A 27735-nucleotide genomic window follows, 5' to 3' on the forward strand; every position below is an offset into this window, starting at 1 on the left:
ACATCATACACTGAAGATTAGCACATCACAAGATACACCCTAGGCCCTGGATTGTTAACGATGCACACTACCCAAAATAGGCCATGTATCCAAGTTACTGGGCATTATTTTTGACACCAGACATGCCAGACAAAACATAATGCATAATGTTTCCCCAAAATTCACATCATTATTATTTAATGACATCTCTCTATTAATGTCATGATTTTAATGTCACTTTTCCTACAGCTCAGTTGCGACAATTGAGCAAAATGTGAGTTATGATATGAAGTCAGTAGAAGGCTTTAAATGCTCGGCTCTATTAGCTGTACGCTTACTAGGAACGCTCACAGAGGCTCGATTTGACAATGTATGATTTGAATATGGATGAAAACTTACTGAATTATTGTCCCAGTAGTCATGTGACATACTAAACCTGTTATTGCCTTTTCTTGCTATTGCTTAGGCACTAATTCTTTCCTTAACAACACAAAGAAAACATAGCGCCCTCAAGAAAATCCATTAATATTGGTTATATTTTTACTCAGTGAAATTTGTCTCAACATAAGGTGTGAAGTAAACTCTAGGCACTCTACTGTAGTAAATGTATACTCACTCGTACAACCTGTCTGAACTGCCCCACTATAAAGACGTTTGCACACATTACACTGACGGCCTTCTATACCCTCCTTACAGTCACACTGTCCTGTTCTTCCATTGCATGGGGCATTTGGGTCTATAGTACCATCACGATCACAGTCGCAGGCTGAAAGAGATATTCCCTTGTCATCAATACAGACTGAATACATAAAAAGAGAGTTTGATTTGTGTCCTTTTTTTACCACCGAGTGGAAAAAAATAAACCTATAGTCTAAGAGTGCACCAGTTTAGTTTCTGCAGGGTTCATACAGGCAAATACAGATGATGTTTCCAGGATCAAATTGCAATTTTCAAGGCAAGATTTCTGGTGGTGGTTTAGAGGCTATACTTGTACCAGAGACTCAGCACAAACCATTGAATTTTTGTTATTATTTTAGAATAACCCAAAATAATTTGTATTTTTTATAATATCAGCCTTCTGTCTGTGCATCAGTAATCAAGTTCATAAAATTTATAATACTGCTTCCAGGCCCTCTGAAACATTTTTAAATTTAAAATTTAATATCATTCTACCATGATACTAAAATAGTCCTACTACATGAAGGCTATTCTTAGTAAATAGAGAAAATCTGATTACAGAATATGGACTTTTTGCCAATATCTGGTATAGCCTCTTCAAAGGAGTATCCAGCCTGATTTTCTTGACTGTTCATGTGTGTAAAACAAAAATGGCAACAACATTTTCCACAATATATTCACTTCACAAAGTTCAGTGCCACAAGATAATCAACTTAAGACAATCAATGTATTAGTTTTTTTAAAATGGTACTGTATAAATCGACCCATGCAAAATTTGACGACTGACATTAACTTGCCATAAGTTTCCTGTTTGTGTTAATTTGTTTGGTTGCCACTTAATGCAATTCATCAATATTTTCATATGTTTACACGATGTTTATTCAAGCAGACTATGGGTGTATTCTTCTGTGTAGACTAAACTTTTTCTGAAGCCCTGAAATTGTCCAATCCAACCAATAGTTTTGTCTTCAAAATCAAATTAAATATGTGCATAAATTGCACTGAAACTTGCTCTTTTATTGGTGGAAAGGTTGAGGAATTAGGATATGTATATGCATGACACAGTGTAATATTATCATTGCACGCAAATATTCGCTTACACCCAGTTGTCATTCTACTTTCCATGGGATAGAACAAGCTCCTATGAGCTTTATTCCCGCTAATTGTAGTTCGCACGTATATCTATTGATTTGTTTTTAAGATTGATGGTGAATAACTGAAATGAAATGAATTAAAGCTGGAAAGTTGTGGTACACGTATGTCCCTCTGTTATCGTCACTTTTAAACTGGTACAATTCTCTATTATCCTGATGGCACTTCCAATCACCTTTTTGCAGTTTTGATTACATGGGTTGAAAGGATTTAATTATCTTATACAATAAGAAGTTGATCAAGTTTCGTTTCTTATGGCTTTTCTAACCGATGCAGTTCGATCACATTTAATGCCAGTCTTGATTTGCCTTTGGTTGTATAGTCTGCGTCATTCTTTTTTTCTACCTTTGATATACCTGCCTTTTCAGCTTCACTCAGATTGGCTTGAACTGGTTACCATAGTTAAATACAGAAGAAACTCACGTGAGCAGGCTTTTTCAGGGAGTCCCCAGAATCCCTCATTGCAGAGATCGCACTTATCTGATAGCGGTGATACATTCTGTTTACAGATGCATTTAGCTGTGATATCGTTACACTGAATTATCACGCTCCCCTGTTGGTTACACATACAATCTTGACAACCTGAAACACAAATACTAGCTAATTCAGACAAGTTATACCAAGTGTATGCTAAATATGCACAAACGTATTCATGGATCAAGCTTGTTGTCGAACATAAAATTGTTTTAAAATCAGACAACAGCTGAAAAAGTTGTCGCACAGATCTCAATCAAGGAACAATCATAATCAAGGAAATTGTTAAATATCCTAAACCTCTGCAAGGATTGGCTGATTTTCTGACCTTGACTTGAGGTTTATACACAAAATGAACCTGTACACACTGCACAAAAACTACTGACCAATGAGAAGAATGGAATTTACTAAATATATGAAAGTTACGCCTTACATGTACAGATGATCTTGAGGTTCCACAAAGAGAAATGTCAACTATTTTGATCTTTTAGCGAGTGAAAAATTACCATTTCTCACTAAACTGAATCTAAAGCTGACAGCTGGATGGCCTTTACGTATGCTTCATTTTCCATTGTTCTGATAATAACTGTAAGCATAAATTTCACGGAGGACAAAACGGTTGAAGATTTTCAGTTAGCCCATGGTATATCTTGGCCATGGGCCTTAACTAAATGTCAGCCACAAAGTACCTTCCACACTTACACTTTGTGAGGACAAGTTTCATGCACACTACTGTGCAGATCAGGAGCCCGTTTTACAACGTTTGCCCAGCACTGCGAGGTCGCAACTTCCATAATAACCAGTACTGTAGATAATAAGTTGCCAAGGTAACTATGTGCAAGCATTGCTGTGAGCTTGCACTTTCAATACAACCAGAACTGTAAATAATAAGTCGCCATGGTAACTACGTGCACGCAGCGCTGCATGCGTTTTGTGAAACGGTGCCTAAGCCACCAGTGTTCCCTTCTGCAGTAAAGTACAGCAGCCTTACAGTGACATATAGGGACCTCTACTCAGTATACCATGTGGTCATTGTGTTCACTACAACCTTAAAAGCAATAACACAAACCTTCAAAAGTGTTGTTCTCATATCCCCAAAATCCTTCCATGCAGGCATTACACGTACGACCTCCGACCCCTGGCATACAATCACATTTGCCATCCATAGGGTTGCAGATTGGGCTTAGTCTGCCAGTCTCGACACACCCACAGGCTACAACAAACAAAATACACGAAGACCATCCAACAATACTAGCAATAAACTTCTTTGCATTCATTTATGAACCTTCTCATTTTAAAACACAAAAAAGATTTACATGTTTGCAAGGTTTGAAAAGATGAAAAACAATGTCCCGTATATCAAAGATCTTTACATAAAAATCATGGTTTGATAGATTTGTCACTAAACACTAAGTAAGTCCATCTGTATATGGTAGTGGGTTTCCCCAGGCTTGCCAGCTTCCTCCAACCATAGCAATGGCCGCCATGGTGTAAGAGACACATTCTTGAAAATAATGTAAAACACTATCAAGTAAATAAATAAAAAATCTGGCCTCCTCACATACACAGGGGATCATTTCTCTGTTTCGCAAAACTGAGTACATGTCCAATATTTCTTGGAGAGATTGGAATGAAAAATAAGCATTCACTTTTTACTGGCTTTGCCCACAACACTATACAATGCTCATTAATTTGTGCGAATCCATTAACATTTGTAATTTAGGTTAAAAGTAAAAAATTATTTTCACATGATACCAAGGGTGGCATTTTCTGAATGTACATATATATCAGCTTTTTAATAGAGGAAAAATACAGAAAATTCAGTGTGCATGGCTTAATATTTCAGCCCCAGCACTTATGAGATTTAGGAAATTTATGATCATGCAGTCTCTGGTATGGCCACTTAAACAGCATAGGAGTAATAATATACATTTCCTGGCGCCAATCTGTGAGTATAAATACTCACGCTGACAAATCTGCTGACTGGCGTTTCCATAGTAACCATCCTGGCATCTTTCGCAGTTGTTTCCCGTGGTATTGAAGCCACAATTCACACATTCGCCAGTCACTGGGTCACACTCATCAGTATTGCCATTACAGTCACACGGGGTGCATGTCCCACTGAATAGTATCTCAGGCTGGCCAAAGTGAAATGGCTCACAACTGACAACAGAATTATCACATATTACACTACATGAAATGATTTTTTTCACGAAAATGGCAGTTAGAAATTGGGGTTCAAAAATATGCAAAGACTGAAGGATTATATCTACATCTGATTTGTAACACATTATTGCACTGTAAGGTAATGAGACAAGGGCATGATGGACAAGAAGTCATTAGCACTTTTGTCTAAAGAAAATACAGGTCCACAAGGTTAATAACATCGGAACTAATAGTGACCATGGCATATCAGATGTCACTCGCCTGTCACAGGGAGCACCTGTGTAACCAGCGTTACAGTTCCTACAGGTGACTGTCCCATTGATGACATCACAGCCAGTATCTGACACATAACATGGACACTACCTATAGTATATGTATATCAGATGTCACCCACCTGTCACACACAGGGCCTGTGTAACCAGCATTACAGCTCTGACAGGTGACTGTCCCATTGTTGAAATCACAACCAGGGCCTGACACATAACATGGACACTGACAAAAGTATGTCAGATGTCACCCACCTGTCACAGAGAGGGCCTGTGTAACCAGCTTTACAGTTCTGACAGGTGACTGTCCCATTGTTGACATAACAACCAGGGTCTGACACATAACATGGACACTGACTACAGTATGTGTGATGTCACCCACCTGTCACAGAGAGGGCCTGCGTAACCAGCTTTACAGTTTCGACAGGTGACTGTCCCATTGTTGACATCACAACCAGGGCCTGACACATAACATGGACACTGACAAAAGTATGTCAGATGTCACCCACCTGTCACAGAGACAGCCTGTGTAACCAGCATAACAGTTCTGACAGGTGACTGTCCCATTGTTGACATCACAACCAGGGCCTGACACATAACATGGACACTGACTACAGTATGTGTGATGTCACCCACCTGTCACAGAGAGGGCCTGTGTAACCAGCTTTACAGTTTCGACAGGTGACTGTCCCATTGTTGACATCACAACCAGGGTCTGACACATAACATGGACACTGACTACAGTATGTGTGATGTCACCCACCTGTCACACACAGGGCCTGTATAACCAGCTTTACAGTTTCGACAGGTGACTGTCCCAATGATGACATCACAACCAGGGCCTGACACATAACATGGACACTGACAAAAGTATGTCAGATGTCACCCACCTGTCACACACAGGGCCTGTGTAACCAGCATAACAGTTCTGACAGGTGACTGTCCCATTGTTGACATCACAACCAGGGCCTGACACATAAAATGGACACTGACAAAAGTATGTCAGATGTCACCCACCTGTCACAGAGAGGGCCTGTGTAACCAGCTTTACAGTTTCGACAGGTGACTGTCCCATTGTTGACATCACAACCAGGGTCTGACACACGTGGCTCATAACATGGACATTGTACACATGAAGCACCTTCAGCAGCATCGCCATAGTAACCAGGAATACACCTCTCACATGAAACACCTGGAAGAACAATAAAATAATATCTATCATGAGTGAGTAAGACAGATAAAAAGATACCGTAAATAACCTAAAATTTTGATCAAAACTAGGTTGCACATTTTGCCCGGTTCTACACAATGGAGGAGTTTTTAGTTATTATAGAAAGGAGATTTGGGTTTTACTTTGAAGGTAAAATAATATTTGACAAGAAAATGCAAGTATAACCCCAAAGGTTATATTTTGTAACATTAATTTTCTCCTAAAAATGCACCTTGATGGGTGAAATTTTAAATCATTTACCATAATATGAGGGTATAATTTTATTTTAAGCATACTTGCAATTTTGTGGTATTTCACCTTACTTTTTGCTCTAATCAACATTGTTTTGATCATTTGGTGTAAATATATCGTCCACAGAACATCATTAACTCACCTTTCTTTGCCAAAAACTACATGTATGAATCCTTTCAAACAAAAGAAATATTCTTGGGCAAGCAAGAGTTTGGGGTTCACCACACACTGGCAAAAAGAAGCACCAAGTGAAAATCAAATAATCCCCTGAGCAGTGCATACAACATACAACAATGACATCAATAAAGTATTCATTAACAATTACATGTACATGTACACTGACCTTCAGTATTATCTCGACAGTTAAGACACTCTCCAGTGTCTGGGTTGCATTCATTTGAATGACCGTTACAAGAGCATGGTTCACAAAATCCCAGGTACGGGTGATTGGTGACATTGACTCTCTTGTAACCAGCAGCACATCGCTGTGACGCAAAAAAAAAAAGGAAAAAAAAAAAGAAAGAAAATATTCACAGCATCTTTAATCAATACGTACAAACACATACATACCTTTGTTAACGACCCTATTTCTGAAGACTGATGTCAAGAACTACATTTATGCCAGTATTTTATATTCACCATTATGGCAACCGTTTGATTTAGGTTACAAATCCAGTAAATGACCATAGCTATTTTGTCCATTTTAATTTTCGCTTTTTTCCTGAATACAAAAAGCCTCCCCTCTCCCATTGTTATAAGTAGCCTTGGATCACTGTTCTGGAAACTGATTCTTTTTCCCCACCCCTCCAAAAAAAACCTTACTCTGACATTTGTGCTCTGAGTTCATCACAGCACAATTCCATAATAATACCCTCCTGCATGATTCCTCAACTTACACACCACAGGAGACATAAGTCACTCAATCTACTGATTAATTCACAAGGCGATGCATTTTCTTAGAAGAATGTCCTTTACCAAAAGCTCAGCATATCTGGGAGCTTAAAAGCAAAGAAAACACTAAAGTAAAGTATCTATCAGATGAAAGACCATTAAACTCTGTCCAGGAAACATTTAAGTATTGATTTATTTTTTTTAGAATTTTTCTTTCTTTGTTTCTTTGATTGTTGTTTAACACCTACTCAAGATTATTTCACTTATATGACAGCGGCCAGCATTATGCTGGGAGGAAACCGGGCAGAGCCTGGGGGAAACCCCTTACCATCCGCAGGTTGCTAGAATTTTCCCAACAGACTAAACTGCATTTAAAACATAGGATTCTATGGCGGCCTGTTGGGACTGAGAGGGTGTCAGTCCTTTTTTGACCTGAAATAGTTCATTTTGTTTCAAGGTCCATTTGTTGAATGCATCCATATCTCTAAATGAAGATGCACTTTGAATTAGGAAATATAGCAATCTACATTCAATCTATGTGTCAAGCCCCAATCTGGTCAGAAAAGAGCACAGCAGTCTTCAAAGTTTTATATGTATTTTACAAGGTGAAAAAACATTCTGAAAAAAATAAATCACACGATTATCCCAGACAATATTTAACAGTCTTCTGACACGTACTTCATGCCGGTGCGTTCTTTACCTGTAAGATCAGACTCAACTCAACAGTCGGGTCCTAAGCGTTTGTGTACACTTAATACGCACACAACTCAACCCAAGTTGTACTCCATTCATTACATGTATACTGGTTCAATCCCGTCGTATGGCCATTAGTCACTGGGGCCATCTGTATATGACAAGTTGAGCTGAGTCACATCTTAAGTTCTATATATGTTGAGCTTCACAATCCCATCCTTTACACAGAAAAACCTCTGCCTTCATACCTCACATGAATATCCCTGGTAGCCTGGGCCACACTGACACTGCTCCACATGAATGGCCTGTGGGCCCACCACGCTCGAATCAATGATGGAGTAATAAACCTTACTCAAACTGAAACACAACGTGAAAGAAATGTTCTTCAACATTTTCAGTTTTAAATTTAAATTGATTCGTTCAACAATATTTTCTGCTTATCACACTACTACTTTTGCTCACAAGGTCACTTGTTGAAAGGGCATGACCAAGTTGCAGGGTTTCACCCATGAAAACCCTATCTCCACTCTCAGCCAATCAGCATAGATTCTGTAACCTATTAAAGGACTGCAGTAATTACTTTCGTCCCACACAAAACACGCTGGAAGTTTCTCATTCCTCCAACTCCTGGGAGATCATTTTGCATCACATGGGCATATGATATGAAATCAGTGACTCTACATGACCTACATATTAACCACAACAATGGCTGAAAATGTCTGTTTTACAGACATCATTCTGATAAAAACATTAGAAGCACTTTCCTGGTTTATTAATGAAGCCTGTGTTCCAGAAATGCTGAATAATCTATTACCCAAATACGATCATGTTACTTTTCAGCATAAAATACTGTAAAACATGATACTTTCGATGGCTGTTGCAACTGCCCGAGAATCTCCCCAGAGCCCGGAATAGTACATTTAGTTATTTATTTGATTGGTGTTTTACATCATACTCAAGAATACTTTACTTATACGACCGCGGCCAGCATTATGGTGAAAGGAAACTGGGCAGAGCAAGAGGGAAACCAAAATGACCATCTGCAGGTTGCTGGCAGGCTTTCCCACGTACGGCTGGAGAGGAAGCCAGCATGAGCTGGGCTTGAACTCACAGCGACCACATTCGTGAGAGGCTCCTGGGTCATTATGCTGCACTAGTGCGCTAACTAACTGAGGTAAAAAGGCCCCCAGAATGGCACAGGTACTTCACGAGAGCTGAAATGGTCAAATGCTACCTGCCATGATTCAGCTCTCTTTGGTTTCCTGACTTCTTACCTTGTCTCATGGGGGCTGTCAAGGATGCGAGCTGGAAGGTGCCATGCCTGAATCGCTGTCAAATATAACAGAAAATTCTGTCTGCTGATGATTTGACCACTTGCGTCTGTCCAGCCATCTTCAGTCACCCGCAGGAGAACGGTATTAGGAACATCCAGGTCAGGGATAGTGTCCACAGTTTTGGTCAGAATCTGTCCGTTATTGTATACCATCTGGACTTGAAGTGGCTGCAAATTACCAGGTGCCAATCCATTGTAAGACAGATCAAACTTTATGTTACTTCCATACAGGCCAAGGACGTTGCCCACCATTCCATCGCTATCTATTCTCCAGAACAACGGTTGAGTACCGTCAATATTTGCCGTCAGGAACAGGTCTATTGGACGTCTTTCTCCTGTCACTTGAATTCCCGACTCAACTCCGGTCGCAGTCACCAAGGTGAACAGGGTTGTAAGGTTACTACTCATCTCATCAGCTATGCGCAGCATCACCTACAGGCACAATTAGCAGGTTATCAAAAATCTGCATCATCATCAGTAAATTCGTTTACTTCATCAGTTCATTTTTCATTTTCATGCACATGACTGCAGTCAGCTCTCAGAATCATAGGTGGGGAATGTCGGCAGTAAATCTCTGACAAGTACCCACACAAATATCCAGACTATAAGATGCAGCCGAGCCAGCCAGAGCTTTAAACTTCATTGGTCAGAGGTTTGAATGGCTAAGGCAAGGGCAACACTTTAGCTCAAAGAACCAGAGTATATTTAATTGCTCTTTATTGCTATAGTCAACAACTGTTCCCTGATGACAGCCAGTTTTACATGCAGAGGAAACTGACATGAATGGAGCAAATGGAGTCAGGGAGGGTGGCCAGGACAATCACCAAGTAAATACACATTTACACCTTTCATGAAGTGCCCTAAAATCCTCATTCATCAGTCTAGTTAACCTATCTCCCAAAAATCTTTGAGGAAAAAGAAACCGGTCAGTTTTATGTTTCCAACTGACAATGTGTAACTCTTGCACTCTGAGCAAGATATTTCTCCTTTCACTGGATGTTTTCTTTAAAGGGCCTTTGTGGCCTAGTGCTGGCACAGCACAATGACCCAGCAGGCCCTCACCAATAAGACTGCAGTGAATTCAAGTCCAACTCAAGCTGATTTCCTCTCCGGTCTGACAACAACACCTACATGTGTGTTTTTAACTGTGTATAATTTTAATATACAAAACAAAAGTCATGTTGCTTCAACGGCTAAAAAGAGGTTGTACCTGTCTTAGGTAGCCTTGAGAGCTCTCGCAGGCTGTGGTTACCCCCATACAAACACAGTCCGCGCAACCTTTGGGGTGGAAGGGGGCCAAGTCGAATGAGCCATCTTTACACTGGTTACAAATCATTCCGTCAACATTGTCCTACAAAGATAAACTTACACGTATTCATCCAATAAACATTACAATAAAACACGTACCTACTACACATCCTGTACGTGCAAAATTTTTCCACTTGAACTCCGAATTTACTATCATAAGGGTAAAACAAATAATAAATGCACTTCCCACGTCCTGAATGTTAATAAGCCTGCTCTGAATTACCTCCCTTGTTACACGACAGTGACCATACTATAACGCAAGATGAGATATTGAGGCATGAAATAAGAAGTGGGACCTCACCTATTTAAAGCATGTGGTATGTGCGTGGGTTTACCCGATGTAACAATAATGTATAATTTGCGTGATTATTTCTTGTTTACGTGAAATAAAGCCACATATTCACTAGGATTAATGACAATGATATTCAGTGTGATTTATCTTCTCAATACTGAAACTATGCAACTATGTTGTCAATAGTAGTGTGCTAAATCAGAGGAAATTGTATAGTTTTGTGAGGTGAGGAGTGGGGTCGTGTACTTTACATAAGGCCACAGTAAGCCGTTGGATGACACTGCAGCACTGTCGACATGCTATGGTTGGTGTCTGTGATCATCGGATAGGTGTGGGCTAGGCTGTAGCCTTGTGACGCATTTGGTTGGTGTACTGATTTTGGCAGATAGAGAACTATGGAGTGACTCTGTACTTGAAGTTGTAATGACGATGAGCTTGGGGTATGTTATATTCTAATTTATCACAAGTGAGTGTATTTAGTTGCGGTTGTGGTTGTCAGAAATATAGGATAGTGGTTATAAGGGATATTATTCTTGTAATCCGTAATGATAACTAAAATGTGATTTTGCTTTCAGCTTGATATGCATCTTTATCCAATCTGGTTGACCATTATAATCCACTTTATTTTGATCATATGTAATACTGGCCTAATCGATAATGTTGTGGATTGTGTTGTTTGAGTGTACATGTATTCTGTTGTGTTAACTAATTGTTTATATATTGCGGGGATTTCCCTTTGTATCCTTCATTTGTGAAACAAAGCTGCATTGCAATCCCATCTTCCTCTCCTTAACTGGGGGCTTGTGTGCTAGCGCTCTACGACATGTTTTTCAGCTGACGAGTTTGACGAAACTGTCCAAGGTATTTAATTATGGCCAGGATTTTAAACTGCCTCCAAATGAAATATAGAAATACAAAACATTTATTATGGGGAGCGGAGTGTTCCCAGCAGGTTAAACGATGACATCATTACCGAATATTTTCAAAAACTGACGAAAAATATGCATCAAAAAGAGAAGAAATATAAAAGCTGCCTCAGTATTGAACACTTTTTCCCCATTTTTCAGGCATATTTTTCTTCATGTTCCAAACTCTTTGTTCTTTCATGTGTTCTTTAAGCACAATATCAAGTATCAACTACAGCAAATGCCCAAAAATTTCACCCCAAAAAGTGCATTTTTACAGTCAAATAAATATTATGAAATATTACTCTTAATCTGCGCCATTAGAATTACATTTCTCAAGTAGGATATCATTTTTACGGAGATGAAGGTAATGAAATGTTTGATTGTAAAGTGGACTTTTTGGAACACATTGATAATATGCCATCACTGACATCACAGCAACTTTCTCTCTGGCTCTAAAACAAATATTTATCAGATTTTCTTTGGCATGCATATGCACATCGTCAATACAGGGGTACAGTTTGCAATAATTTTATTCAGAACAGAACATAAAGGTGTTAAATATTATCAGTATGGTCCAAAAGCCCAATGTACAATTAAAACACTTGACAACATTTAACTTGTAGTGAAAAAAAATCTATAAGAATAAGTGAGATCCCAGGGGAATTCTACAGATTGTACAGAATTGTGTGACTATTTCTAGCCTCACTAGAGGTAAAAATTTCACACAAGAATACAAAACATAAATAATAATATAAAATGTACTGCAATTATCATCATGTATTCACTCTCACGACTTTCACATAGAAAAAACTCTGCACTTTACTTTTAAGAGTCAAAGTACGTGTAGTTAGTGAACACCATCCTTGACAATTAACGTATAAAAAAAAATCAAAGCCGTCAAAATGCTTAACTGGACTAACCCTAAGCTACAATTTCAGCCAGTTTACCAATGCTGATACTGTTTATCAAAATAGTGTTTGATCTACAACATTCATGAACCTCAGGCCTCCTAAACCTAAAACCAAAGCCCTTGAAAAATCCTTTTAAGTATTCTTGGGATCTGGGGTAGAATCGACAGAATGTCTTCAGAAGGAAAACTGAAACTAAAACTGTACGGCATTGTGTACAGTCTGTGATCATCTTATATCAAGACAATCTATATTGTATTTATATGTAAATAACTTTTTGTGTGAATTCTAGTTTTTGTAACTAACTGGTCTCCCTCAGAAAATAAAGTGTTATTCTTATTATTTTAATAATGAAGTGGGTTTCTAACCCTCACTTAATCCAGGAAAAGCACTAGTTCACCCACCTTACATGGGCACTGGCCAGATGTCTTGTTGCACACAGAGTTCATACTGCCGTCTAGGTTACAGCCACAACTGGCACAGCCGCTTGCAGACAAGCTCTTAAATGTGTCTTCACACTGGTCACACTTTTCCCCGATCACCCCCGGGTCACAGTCACACACACCAGTGGTAGCATTACACTGTAGGTTAGCAGAGCCTTCATCACAGTTACAGGGCTGGAGAAGAAAAGACCACATGACACACAAAACACCATTATTTTTACCATTATTTTCCCTGTGCAACATTTTTTCACTTTATATAAGATGGCAGTTAGTTTCATGAGTGGAGGAATGGAAATGCCAAAGGGAAACCGAAATGCCTAAGGGAAACCGAAATGCCTAAAGGAAACCTACGGCTTTAGCAAATTACTGACAGACTTTAATACCCACTAATGATATATATAATATGCACAACATACGGGTAGAGTGAGTGAGTCAGTGCTTGGGGTTTAATGTCGTACTTAACAATTTTTCAGTCATATGACGACGAAGGAATCCTTACAGTGCATGTAATGTGCCTCCTTGTTGCAGGACGGATTTCCACCACTCTTATCTAGTGCTGCTTTATTAAAATGCCTTACCGAAGGCAAGTAAGGCGCCCCGCACGAGCCATTATACTGATACGGGTCAACCAGTGGTTGCACTATCCCCTTCATGCTAAACGCCAAGCGAGGAAGTAACAACTTCTTCTTTTAAGGTCTTAGGTGTGACTTGACCCAGGATTGATCCTGAATCTACTGCTCCTGAACATACTGGTATAAGAAAAGTGGCTCACAGCAAACAAAGACTGTACAAACGGTCGCATAAGTGTCGCTGTCACAAAGGGCCCACAAACACTGAATGCACATAAATTCACAAATTCCCAGCCAAGACAGGGGTTGAAACCACATCTCATGATTACTCACCACAACTCTAGATTACTCTTTTCTTGCTGCTTATAAAAGACATTGAACCAATGAACTTAAAGTATTTTTTTTTGACGTAGGATATATCATCAAGGCATAAAAAAAGTTGTAACTAATCATATACATTAATACTATGGTCTGAAAGCCCAATAGATAGTCAAAACTATAAGCTCTGAGAGGATGACATTCAGGTAAAATGCCAAAAGTGGTTTTTCACAGAGGTGTACGGCAACTTTTCGTCATTCAAAACCTGCACACATCAGCATGCAAATGATGAATTTCCTTAAATACAGAGAAACAAAAACCAATCAAAGAAACAAACACTTGGCAAGCTGGCCCTACTTCCACAAGGAATACCTGATACAGAAAACCAAACATCCATATATGTATGTTTGATATGTTGAGAATACATATTTACCAAACAGCCATCTGCCTCTGTCCAACTGTAGTGGTTAGGCTCACATTGATCACACTGGAGTCCCATGGTGTTGGGGGAACAGTAACATTGCCCTCCTATACTGTCACAAAGCTTGTTGGCCCCAGCGCAATTGCAAGCTGCAGAATAATCGATCGAAGATGAAACAATGGTAGTATTCAGCTTCAGAGCATATAACAACATACATGTAAACAACAAAACAACTACATGTATCTAACCTTCTTGGCTTTCAAACAAGTCTGACTAATAATAGTGCCTATATCTCATGGCTAATTTTATTCTCATATAAACTGAACAATAACAGACACTTTACATTTGGAGAAATAAATTATACTGAAAATGGGTTGTACAATGTAGTTGGGCGAATACATCAATGACCAGGTCTAACCTGACACATCCCACCATTGCAATTGTGGTGAAGAACATGGGGTGTATGCAGCATGCTCTTGTGAAAATTCCCCCAGCCCCGTGCAAATGTGCTAGGTTATGAGACCACAAATTCATGAGGTTGGGATAGTACACGCCATGAAACAATCCTTGAGAGATAGATCATTCTCATGCCATGCCTTACAAATACTGAACGTGAACGTGAAGTTAGCAAGCTCCAGGCTGCCTCATCTACTGTGGTTGCTGAGCATGCCACGGGGTGAAGCAGACGGACAAGTGCATCAAATGGATATAACGTCTGATCGGTAAGGGTGGGTGGGGGGGGGGGGGAACGTGTTTCAAAAACATGCTCAGGTCATTCAAATTCAATTACATCATTTGGTCATTGTTTTAGGACAGAAACTTCAACCGCTAACACACAACCCTGGGCAAAATTCCACCTGCGCTGCAACCGAGACAATGGAAAAGAGTTGCGTTTAACAATGAATCACTGTTTTACTGTTTTACACTTTGATTTACATGCTTCTGCATCCAATCTCAATATTTTTTAATGATTTTCCTGTTTTTCAAGGCATTCCAATAACTGGAATAAAAATATGTGGGCAGAATCCATCTTTCACGTAAATGAAATGATTTTTCAGTTTTATTTTTCTACCTCCTATTGAAAAAAACGTTCATTTTGCCCATAAAACAAGAAGCGAAACTGATGTGGCCTAAACAACTGAAATTCTTTTATTCTTTATACTAAGGCAGTGTCAGCCAGTGTAGGCACTGCCCTACTCTTCCATGTACAAGTTTGTCACTTTATAGAACAAATAAGATTGACACTAATCTTATATACAATTTACTTGAATGTTAGACCTGGGATTAAGACAGACATCTTTCTTAATCCCAGGTTACATATTTTTTTTTTGATTAGAGTTTTTTGTCATACTTTTTTTAAATTACTGGTGGAGACCACAGAAGCTTGCTGAAAACAATCATAGTTGATCTCTTCATTACTTCATGACAGACCTCCTAATGGGAAGCCTCAGACATGCCAACAAGAGCTGGATTTGAACATGGAACCAACTCGTCCTCTGGGGAAAGCCATTAGACTGCTTGAGGAGTAAAATCCCACTTACTAGTACATGCATAAAGCGCATGCAGAAGAAATGTTTTTCTATGATTAAAAACGTTTCAGAATAAGAGAGACATCCCATGAGGTAAAATGGTGACCATGCAAAAATTAATGGTTCAAAAAATGCCACTGTTGAAAACGTTTGTTGAAATTTTGAAAAAAGTTTCAAACAGCTGAAATTTTAAAAAAAAAAGCTACTTTGATGAAATTATGGAAAGTTACAATCTATTGAAATGTTGAAAAGTTTTTTGACAGAGGTTTCACCCCCCTTACGTTGACATCCAGTGAAGGTCTTGGAATGGTGGTCAGGGCGGCATTTGTCACAGGTCCTGCCATCCACTCCTGGCCGACAGGAACACTGACCTCCAGCCTTCTCACAGCTGGAGCTGTTACTGCCCACAAGATCGCATCCACAAGGGAGGGCACTAGGAAAGCTGCCCATCACCACAGAGAAAATCTTCTCCTGACAAGCTATGGAGCTGAAAAAAAAAAAAAAATTGAGAAATTAAAGCTGTTACCCAACAGCATTGCCGGGTTTCATGCTACTAGAATTTTACAGCTTCTGGTAGCCTGATGTGTACATAAATCATCATAATGGGGGGGGGGGGGGGGGGGGAGAAACAAATGGAAAGACATGTATTGGATTTGAAGCCTAGGCATCATTTACAATTGGCCAAGTACAAAGAATACATTGTTGCAAAGTTAGTGTCCCCAGCAAAAGACTACATTGTTGCAGAGCTAATTTGAGCCCTAGACTGCCAGGAATCATTTACAACTGCATTCAATGGTTTCATGCAGTATAGCACAAAGCTTCCGTGTTATTTACATAGGACAGTATTGTCAAATTTTTGCTTTTTTTTTTTTATCATAACATGAAAACAACACAGAGTACAAAAATAATTCATGCATTCTGTTCAACGATTTTAAGCAGTTTTAAAAACTGACCTACTTTTCAGCCAAGTTCATTGGTCAGTTTTGGCCTTATTTGCATACCAAACTAAAAGTTTTTTACAATATGAATAGGGCGATCCACCTAAAAACTGTAAAGGAAAAGTTTTTCGATAGATTTAGCCATTTTGGAGAGGATTGTTTTTAGCTTTTCAAATAAATTTAAATTGGCCGCTAAATCACACGACTGGTAAAACAGCCCAAAACGTCAAAAGTTGCTTCATACCTTCCTTATTAAGACTCCAAAGTTTGCTTTTTTTCTACCTTTACCAGTTTTCAAGATACTGCAATTTTATGACTTGACTAAGAATAAAATAATAACAATTCAACAATTTCAGGAGGTATCCCGCTAGGATACGAGCTGGACCCATAATTATTACAGACCAGCGTTTTTGTCTATGTTACTTTTTATGCCTCTCCGTAACACTCCCCAATTCCATTCCATGCATATAAATTGAGCATATCATACAAGTTATTCTGCATACATCTACTTCACAAAGACACAGTTGCCGAAAATTTCTTAACAATCACATATACATGTCCTTGGTAAAAGTTAATGAATTTTCTGATGTGGAGCAAAAACAAGAAATGTATGTTTCTTCTATATATACTTGCACTTGTACATGTATCTATTGTGTCTTTCGATTCTTTTGTCCAAAGCTTTTAACACCGCAAAGCAAATCATGGAAACTTTTAATTTTGACACCTATCTGGCTGGGTAGGCAGCTGTGGAATACAAGATAGTGTATTGCAATCTTCTTGGGTTTTAATTACATTCTACTTGTAGTGTAATTACATGTACAAGTGCATATTTCATGATAGTTCACATTTCTGAATCTTCACATTCCAGTTTTCTGTGCTCATATACCGGACCAGCACTAAAATTTCTTGATATCTTCATACACCGATGAAATATTTATTTATGTAATTGATTGGTACTTTAGGTGGTACTCAAGAATATTTCACTTATACGATGGCGGCCAACATTATGGTGGGAGGAATAGCTCGGTGGAAAACCACAACCAGCCAATAAAAAAAGCATATTTATTATCTATACATCTGTTAAAATCAGGATTTATTTTACCGTTAAAAGCGATATTTCACATATCGGTTCCGCTTTTTTAAAATTTCCTTCTGGTATTCAACTTCCAGACCTCATGGTCTTAAAAAACAAAACATGTTGTTTAATAACTTTTTGTTCTGAGCTCAGCAGGATGATATCGAAATACAAATATAGCAAACTTTTGAAACTTCTACATCAAGCAAAAGATAAGATGTCATGCAACCATGGTATCAATGATGTCATTTATTTATCTATTTATTTGATTGGTGTTTTATGCCGTACTCAAGAATATTTCACTAATACGACAGTGGCCAGCATTATGGTGGAAGGAAACCCAGGACCATCCACAGGTTGCTGTCAGACCTTCCCACTTGTGGGTGCGGATGTATGACATCATGCTGGCAAGTCTGCATGGTCCCAAAGCTAAATGACATTGCTTAAATTGTAAAGATATACAAAATCATGAAGTTATCAAAATGTAAACCATCCAATTCTCACGTGAATGTTCATGGTATTTAACCTTTACTGTGGAATATCCTTCATACATACATGTGCAAACTTAGAAACAACATACATGTAAGGTCTATCAAAAAGGAACATAAAAAGTCATTTAACACAATTTTGATCCAGGTCAAAACTTACTCCACACCATTCTCCAGCACCCTGCAATCTGTCTTGAAAGTTGCCCCATCAGGGCCAAGAACTGTTGCTGTCAAAAACTCCTGAGGTATGGCCACCAAACGATCCTAAAATCAATGGTTAAAATAAGTTGACATGGGCACCAAAGAAACACTTCACATTTTTTTGGTCACATTTTGTCACAGCACTTTTATTAGATTGCCACATTTGTAACAGCATATATAAGATCCAGTACCACCATTTAGTGACTTTATCATACTGAAGATTTGCCACATTTTGTAACAGCATATACAAGATCCAGTACCACCATTTAGTGACTTTATCATACTGAAGATCTGCCACATTTTGTAACAGCATATACAAGTTCCAGTACCACTATTTAGTGACTTATCATACTGAAGCAGTAGGTTTAATTGTTGCTGTATATGTACACGTTTTTCATGAATTTTCTAGAAGAGGGCTGGTTAAATTTTTTAAGCCCAATTTGCTTTTTGTCCCATTTTGGCACAGCTTGGGTGAAATTGTCAAAATATATCTCAGGATTTTTTTCAGGTTACATTCCGTCCCTTTGTGAAAGTCACTGTAAACATATCATTAAAAACACTAAAAAAAAAGAATAAACTTCAGGTTAAAAAAACAGTATGTCTGAATGTCTATTCAGCCATCTTCCTCAGGGTCATGGGCTCTGCCTAGTTTCCTCCTATGGTGTGCATCGGCACTGTGAAAAATGCTCAGTTCAGAGAAGTTTCTGTCCAATCACCCTGGTCTTACTTGATACCAAAGTATGGTGACTAACGAAAACCATCATAAACTACACATTGTTGGAGGGCTTCGTGTGTGGAAACACACATGAAGGAACTTTTTGGAGCTAACCATGAACAGCGTGTGCGCTAGTCTTAACTGCACCAGTATATATAAAATGTTGATATAAAATACTTACCAGGAGAAGGGGGCCAGAGACAATGATGGTGACATCGTATCGAGCTGCAGGTGTCATGCCAAAGAGCTTGTCCCCACCCACCTGAACGTAACACCACTGAATACATGGCGTGAAGGTGACGGGGGACGAATCCAAAGGCTCTACAAATTACATAGCTAAATATATCTATACATTATCAATAATATTACCTCACATGAGTTTTTCAGACAAGTACTAGAGTATATTAGTCAAGAACTGTTTAATAACCATGTATGAACACGATAGACAAACAGACAAATAAGTAGACAAACAGACAAGTAGACAAACGGACAAGTAGACAAACAGACAAGTAGACAATCAGATGAGTACACAAACAGACAAGTAGACAATCAGACAAGTAGACAATCAGACTGACACATAGGTAGACAGTTACATCTTTATCATGTTGATACCGTGGAACACATTTTTTGTGTAACGAGATGTACCAAAATGTGCAGAATTTTCCATAACACAACCAAATTGTATATGGCTTCAATGTTTTTATATCATATACCTGGCTTAAACAAATAAGCCTGTCTTCATACGATGTAGTGTGATCAATAGTATGTTAAGTTTCTTTACAGTTTCGGAGGGTTTAATAGGGCAAGCAAGGATTGTCTTTTGGAAGCACAGAAAGAGAGAGAGAGACACATCGCTGTTTTCTCGCAGGAATGGCTGCCTGGTACACTGCAGTTCAAAGGGAGGGCACAGGCTGTTTTGGTTTCTCACTTCTTCGGTCCAATGTGGATGGACAGCGGCATTACTACTGACCTTCTAAGGTCCCTTTTCAGTTCGAGAGGATGCATGTCTAGACTGCATGTGGCCAGATTTCTGATATCTGAACCCTTCCTTTTAAACACATACAGAAGTATATTTCAATCAACCATCCAATCACTTGACTGAAATGCTCACCTGAGTTTCTGGCCAGAGTAACAGTTCCCGTTAGGGCTGCGGTGGACTTGTATCTGAAAACCAGGCTGAATTGTTGACTGCTGGGAATGTTGGATGGGATGTCCAGGGTTATTGTCTCTGTGCCCTGTCAAAATAATGCAAACACAGAGAAATTGGATGAGCTGACACTAAAAAAATCCAAAAAAGAAACAAAAATAAAACTGAAACTCCACCTGTTTATTTTCTCAGATCTTCCTGTTTTCCAAGGTGTTCAATTCGAGTAAATATATTTTTAACAGAAGGTATTGCTTAAAGTCCATATCAGACACAAATTACATCATTTTTTATCTTGTTTTTAATCTTTATATCTATCTTAGACACTGAAAAAAAGATTGATTTTGCGCATGAAACAAAAATTTAAACTGGTGTGGCCTATTCATGAAACAAGCAACGGAAGCTCATTCATTGGTGACACCGGGTCACATGTGGTTGTTTATCTAAGCATCTAAAGTCACGTGCCACTTTTCCGTTCCTCTTACAGGAGATTGTGCTACAGAGAGGTGGAATCATGTGAGAACACCATTCTCATATATACATCTACTCACATCTGTCTTCAAGATGGCATATCCAAATCCAATGTATCCTGGATTAGCAACATCGTCATGTCCCCAGGTACCTTGCGGTGTTTCAACCTCAGAGAAGATATAATGTAGTTCTGGGTAGTAGAAACCATCCTCCACGCTATAACGAACAAAACATAAATCAAATAATGAATATTTTAATACATGTTGAATCCCGACAATTAGAACGCAGAAATTCTTTAGGTATCTGTTACTGTAACCCAGGAACCACCAAAAAATTCAACCATCCATTCACAGGAGGATTTTTTCAGTACCCATCCATTTAACAAGGGCAATTTTCCGGACATCTCCACTTCTCATCTCATGACTTACCTGTCACACTGACGGCCTGTTATGTGAGATTTACAGGTAAACTGACCAGAGTCTTTACTGCACCTCCATTTCTCACCTGATGACTTACCTGTTACACTGACAACCTGTGATGTAAGATTTACAGGTACACTGACCAGAGTTTATTCCACCTCCATTTCTCACCTGATGACTTACCTGTCACACTGACGACCTGTGATGTGAGATTTACAGGTACACTGACCAGAGTCTTTATGACAGCCTCCATCGATCACTCCACCTGGATCACAACTACAAGTGTCACAACCTGTAACCCAAACGTAGAAAGTTTCAAAGTCAGTGTTCCTAAAAATGCGTTATGTAATTCATACCAGTGACATATAACAGTACAGTTTTATACATGTAACCCCTGAAGTACGGCCTGTCGTTACCTCAGACAGGGTTTTATTCTAACTGTTCATTTAAATCCTTAGATACATGTAGTCACAAAATGCAGTGATGTTGTTAGTAATTTTAAAAGACGTCTGGTCCAGAATTAACAAGAATGCTGTGTTGTCATCACATACCAGTATTACAAATAACACAAAAACATTACATAGGGGATAGGCCTCACAGAGTTTTAGTCCACCACTCGAATCCTAGTATATGCAGGCATTTATTACCACAAAACCAAGAGCAACGACAACAGTGTATGGTGTTCTTTTTGTGTGACTGCAAAGTACTTGCATCAACTCAAAACTCGATGTAGAGATTCCAAAGTTAATGTTGACATTGTGCCTTGGCTTTTTACATGTCTAAGATCCATTTAACATGTTTAAAACTCAACATTCCCTTTCAAAACTAGACAGTGAGTTTTAAATGGAACTGCAAAAAATTGACGTGGAACTCACGTTTCCTTAAAGATGTTGTATTTATAGCTAAACCTTGACAGAATCAAAACTCAACTTTTCATTTCAAATATGGTGTTTCACAGATGTTTTTATTTATTTATTAATTTGATTTTTGCTTTATGGCACACATAAGAATTTTTCCCCCATACAACGGTGACGATGGCTGAAGCCGACTCACCGTTTACGTTACCAGAGGTCAGGTTGTAGAATCCGTCCTGGCAGATGTTGCACTGTCTACCTGTGACGTACTGTTTACATGGACATTGCCCTGTAGAGTTGGAGTTGCACACCGCAGTGTTACCCACAGTCCCTGACGTCTCACACAGACAGTCTGAGTAATAACAACAAGGTAACAATATACTAAATTGTATCATAAATGAAGTCTAGAACAATTTATTCATTTATTTATTAGATGTTGGCCTGGCAAGTTGCTGACAAACTTTTTCAAGTAAGACATGAAGATATGCAGATCATAAAATACAAGTTGTCTACAACAAACTTTAAATTGCACATATGGGTCACACAAGCGTCAAGAATTGAAGGCATGGCGAATTCTGACATACAGATCCAGTTGAATAGACCAATCACTGAATCAACTGGCAGATAAATACCTTCACACCCTATGATCAAAAGCTTGTTTATATTTACTTATTTATTTCATTGAAGCTTTACACTGTACTCAACAATACTTCACTTATACAACAGCGACCGGCATTATGGCGGATATAAATTGAGGAGAGCTCAGGGGAAACCCATGACCACATTTGAAGGTTGCTGGCACACATTCCCACCAGAAAGGAAGCCAGCAACCGCATTGGTGAGAAGCTCTTGGGTCATGATGCAGCACTAAGCTCATTTATAAGGCCTCAAAACGTATATTTTTTGTATACACACTGCACATGATAATGTAATAAATCACATATACTCTTTATTCGATGCACACTGTATGACCACATATATTTCTGTCCAGTAAGTTTCTCACCTTTACACCCCCAGGGGTCATCTTTCCTAAGGTCATAGAACCCAGGTCTGCACTCATCACATCGCCGTCCCTGCACATTACCCTTACAGTAACAATCTCCTGGGGCCTGGAACGTAGAACATTATCATTACAGTAACAGTCTTGTGGACCCTGGGATACAGGACATTATCACAACAAAATAATTGTCTAACATAGACTGGAACAGAGAACATTACCTTTACAGTAACTATCTCCTGAAGCCTGGAATACAGAACATTATACTTGGCTCATTGAAATACAAAAGAGGCTTCATGATAATGGGCACATTACAGTTTCTTTCCGCTAAATTTTATTTATTTGATTGGTGTTTTACGCCATATTCAAGAATATTTCACTTATACGATGGGGACCAGAATTATAGTGGGTGGAAAAAGGGGAGGGCCGGGGGAAACCCACAACCATCTGCAGGTTGCTGACAGAACACACAGTCATAGAGGAAGCCAGCATGAGCTCGACTTGAGCTCTCTTTGCGCTAAAGCTTTATGGCATGGACCAATGTACCAAATGGTCTCACATAGGTGAGGTGATTAAAAATCTGGCTTGTTTCTGGGTGTTACTCCATCGAAATCTGTATCCTTCAATCTGAGCATAAGTGTATCCAGCAAACAAAACCCTGTTGGTTGTATGTAAACTCTAAGCCAGTTAATGCATTTTTCCCATGCGCATTATCCTGGCTGAAGAACAGGACCTGCATTTACAAAGCACTGTTACCATTATGTTCACTTATCTACCACGGAAGCCAATACTGTAGGCATTGCGTCGCCGTGGTAGTTGCAAGATCTTAAAGTTAAGTGAGCTTCATGAAACTGGGCACGGGACACAGAACAAGTTTGAAGATGTATACATCTACATTGAAAACAGGGATATCGAAAAGCAAACAGCTGACAAATGTACTGACAGAATTTGTAAACTATGAAATGAAAAGACCAAAAAACAAAAATAAAAAAAAACAACACATAACAGACTATGGTAGAGCACAATGGAAGCATGTAAGCTATCTACAGGTATTAAAACAAGTTTCAGGATAACACACAAAGCTGTTTTGGAGATACAGCTTGGACTACATGTAATGGGACAGACAGATTGACGGCACAAAGGAAAGACAGATGCAGATGCTCGGACAGCATCAATTACAAGGTATTTTAAAGTGTACATGTGAAAACTTGTGGACATACCATATCAGGAACTTCTGGGCTCTCGGAGTTCATCACACAGTCGCCTGGTGCCCCAAGTGGGCTTTTCCCCACCCCTGACTCATCACAGTCACAACGTACACAGGCATCTTCCGCTGTTTGTTGGCGCCCCATGGGACGGTAATAGTTAACCTCACAAGACTGACAGTTAACACCTGTGCCAAACACAATTTGATGCCCATGACTTAGGTCACAGTATAACGTGTGTGATTTGATGCTAATGACTCAAAGATGCATACATCTCAGTTATAACCTGTGCCAAACACAATTTGATGCCCATGACTTAGTCGCACAGGTCACAGTATAACGTGTGTGATTTGATGCAAATGACTCAAAGATGCATACATCTCAGTCATAACCTGTGCCAAACACAATTCGACGAACAAGACTCTGTCACACATCACATATAGTTATATCCTGTCCCAATCAAAATTTGAAAAACGAGGCTCGGTCACACATCACACATGGTTATAGTTTGTGCCAAACACAATCTGACAACCAAGACTCGGTCACACATCACACACGGTTATAGTTTGTGCCAAACACAATCTGACAACCAAGGCTCGGTCACACATCACACATGGTTATAACCTGTGCCAAACACAATTTGACAAACAAGACTCGGTCACACATCACACATGCTTATAGTTTGTGCCAAACACAATCTGACAACCAAGGCTCGGTCACACATCACACATGGTTATAGCCTGTGTCAAACACAATTTGACAAACAAGACTCGGTCACACATCACACATGCTTATAGTTTGTGCCAAACACAATCTGACAACCAAGGCTCGGTCACACATCACACATGGTTATAACCTGTGCCAAACACAATTTGACAAACAAGACTCGGTCACACATCACACATGCTTATAGTTTGTGCCAAAAACAATCTGACAACCAAGGCTCGGTCACACATCACACATGGTTATAGCCTGTGTCAAACACAATTTGACAAACAAGACTCGGTCACACATCACACATGCTTACAGTTTGTGCCAAACACAATCTGACAACCAAGGCTCGGTCACACATCACACATGGTTATAGCCTGTGCCAAACACAATTTGACAAACAAGACTCAGTCACACATCACACATACTTATAGTTTGTGCCAAACACAATCTGACAAACAAGACTCGGTCACACATCACACATGCTTATAGCCTGTGCCAAACACAATTTGACAACCAAGGCTCGGTCACACATCACATAGGGTTATAGCCTGTGCCAAACACAATTTGACAAACAAGACTTGGTCACACATCACAGAGGGTTATAACCTGTGCCAAACACAATCTGACAAACAAGACTCGGTCACACATCACACAGGGTTATAACCTGTGCCAAACACAATTTGACAAACAAGGCTCAGTCACACATCACACAGGGTTATAACCTGTGCCAAACACAATTTGACAAACAAGGTCACACATCACACAGGGTTATAACCTGTGCCAAACACAATCTGACAAACAAGACTCAGTCACACATCACACAGGGTTATAACCTGTGCCAAACACAATCTGACAGACAAGACTCAGTCACACATCACAGCAGAGATTTTGAGGTAGTACATGTAGCTATTACCTAGTAGATTTTGATAATTTGAAGAGATTTTTACCTGTCTTCATCTTGTTTAGTTTGTTTTCATACCATTTACTGTTACTTTAAGCATTTTAGCACACGACACATATTTACAATTCTACTTTCATAAAGTGATAAACTCCCCAAATTAAGAAACCCAGCCAATGTTGTTTGAAGTTGAAGATTAACAATGTAAGAAACATGTTCAAAAAAAATTTGGAAATGCAGAACTTAGGTTGGAAAATAATATTCGTCTTCCACACAAAATGCTTTCAAACACACACAAAATTTGGATGCACATGTATATGTTTCAAGCCAACAAACAAATTCTTTGTCTGTCGTGCATGCCCACACATACTGTACAACATTCCCAACCCAGAAAATCTGAAACATGAAGAAATTGTTAAACGCTTGACATGCGTCGTATAGCCTATCATGTGACAGTTGTTATTGTAACCATTTGTTTAAAGTTTATCGACAACATAGTAATTACCGTATGTGTTGTTCGAGCACTGTAAACATACACCTCCACCGCTGTACACGCCTTGTGTATTCAGGCTTTGATTGTTCCGATCAACATCAGCCAAATAGATACACTCGGTGGCATGGCCAAAGCAGTTACACTCTGCAATGATACAATAAAAACAACAAAACAACTAAAGTATTAATGGCAGTATCAAATTTAAAAGCTCCCGGTGTTCGCTGTTCTATATATACATGAAGATCGACCTCAGCACAAGAACAAAAATAGCAGTTGAACTGCAGAATTCCTCAGCCCTGAACAATTATATTTCCTGCTTGATTTAATTATTTAGTTTTACTAGGTGTTTTATGCCGTACTCAAGAATATTTCACTTGTACAATGGCAGCCAACATTATGGTAAGGGAAGCCGGGAAATGTCCAGGGGAACAAAGAAATATCTGCAGGTTGCTGGCAGATCTTCCCACGTATGGTCGGAGAGGAAGCCAGCATGAGCTGAACTTGAGCTCACAGCGACTGCATTGGTGAGAAGCTCCTGGGTCATTACACCGGGCTGGCACGCTAATCACTTCAGCCACAGAGGCACCCGCAGGCTTTTCAAGGTCCCGCACCAAAATAACAAACCATGCTGCATTTGAATAATAAGCAGCAGCAGAGCTAAGCAAGCCTGAATCTCCAAGGTATTTTTATTTTATTTCCAGGAATAGCACTGGGAATGGTCCCATTTATGGGCTACGTCACCGGACTTCAAATACTGTATTAACAAACAATCTAAAATGATATACACACTTCTAATAAATCTGAATCTTGCTTTAATACACAAACTGGTGTGCCTGCTTGAGCTTACGTTCACAAGGAATATCCCTCGCAAAGTCCTGCTGGTTGTACAAGGGCTTGCACAGGTTACAGTACTCTCCCTGTGTGTTTTCCCCGCAGACACACTCGTACTGTCCCGTCACATTGCTCTGTTTACAGTCAATGTCGTGGCCATAACAGGAGCATGCCGCCATCACTGTCAGTTCTTGTACAGTGTAATGTTGCTGATAGTAACAGAAAGTCACGAGAGTATAAATCATTTATTCTGACATAAGCACAATTAACTGGAATTAGATCTCACATGTATTAGACACATGAGGGCAAAACTTCAGCTCAATACATAAATATCAGATGGTGTGAATTTGGTAATTTACACACAATGCATCTGCGCTGGAACATCCTCCTTGTGCCATGATGCTTTATATGCAAGTAAAACTTCAGGCCAACACATGCAGTACATTTTGAGATATCATCTTTAGATTCACTTTAACAACGATTCTAACACGCAATAAAAGTC

The 27735-nt window shown here is 39.2% G+C and overlaps 1 protein-coding gene across 1 annotated transcript in view; it reads right to left on the reverse strand.

Annotated features, from left to right (window-relative positions):
• LOC135473242 (laminin-like protein epi-1) overlaps positions 1 to 27735 on the reverse strand; it is a 73016-nt gene that overhangs the window by 36009 nt on the left and 9272 nt on the right. Inside the window, exons 5-29 of the mRNA XM_064753087.1 lie at positions 27250 to 27442; positions 26415 to 26546; positions 24313 to 24485; positions 23099 to 23204; positions 22295 to 22447; positions 21441 to 21533; positions 21251 to 21266; positions 20903 to 21038; positions 20319 to 20442; positions 19389 to 19528; positions 18452 to 18555; positions 16072 to 16277; positions 14274 to 14410; positions 12915 to 13127; positions 10305 to 10445; positions 9036 to 9526; positions 8010 to 8118; positions 6521 to 6662; positions 5733 to 5907; positions 5098 to 5195; positions 4844 to 4922; positions 4250 to 4446; positions 3353 to 3496; positions 2233 to 2391; positions 596 to 745 (exon numbers count right to left, since the gene is read on the reverse strand). Of these exons, the coding sequence (XP_064609157.1) occupies positions 596 to 745; positions 2233 to 2391; positions 3353 to 3496; positions 4250 to 4446; positions 4844 to 4922; positions 5098 to 5195; positions 5733 to 5907; positions 6521 to 6662; positions 8010 to 8118; positions 9036 to 9526; positions 10305 to 10445; positions 12915 to 13127; positions 14274 to 14410; positions 16072 to 16277; positions 18452 to 18555; positions 19389 to 19528; positions 20319 to 20442; positions 20903 to 21038; positions 21251 to 21266; positions 21441 to 21533; positions 22295 to 22447; positions 23099 to 23204; positions 24313 to 24485; positions 26415 to 26546; positions 27250 to 27442 (3811 nt within the window). The remainder of the gene's footprint in view (positions 1 to 595; positions 746 to 2232; positions 2392 to 3352; positions 3497 to 4249; positions 4447 to 4843; positions 4923 to 5097; positions 5196 to 5732; positions 5908 to 6520; positions 6663 to 8009; positions 8119 to 9035; positions 9527 to 10304; positions 10446 to 12914; positions 13128 to 14273; positions 14411 to 16071; positions 16278 to 18451; positions 18556 to 19388; positions 19529 to 20318; positions 20443 to 20902; positions 21039 to 21250; positions 21267 to 21440; positions 21534 to 22294; positions 22448 to 23098; positions 23205 to 24312; positions 24486 to 26414; positions 26547 to 27249; positions 27443 to 27735) is intronic.

This window comes from Liolophura sinensis, chromosome 8, assembly GCF_032854445.1.
Source record: "Liolophura sinensis isolate JHLJ2023 chromosome 8, CUHK_Ljap_v2, whole genome shotgun sequence".
In the NCBI taxonomy this organism is placed as follows: domain Eukaryota; kingdom Metazoa; phylum Mollusca; class Polyplacophora; order Chitonida; family Chitonidae; genus Liolophura; species Liolophura sinensis.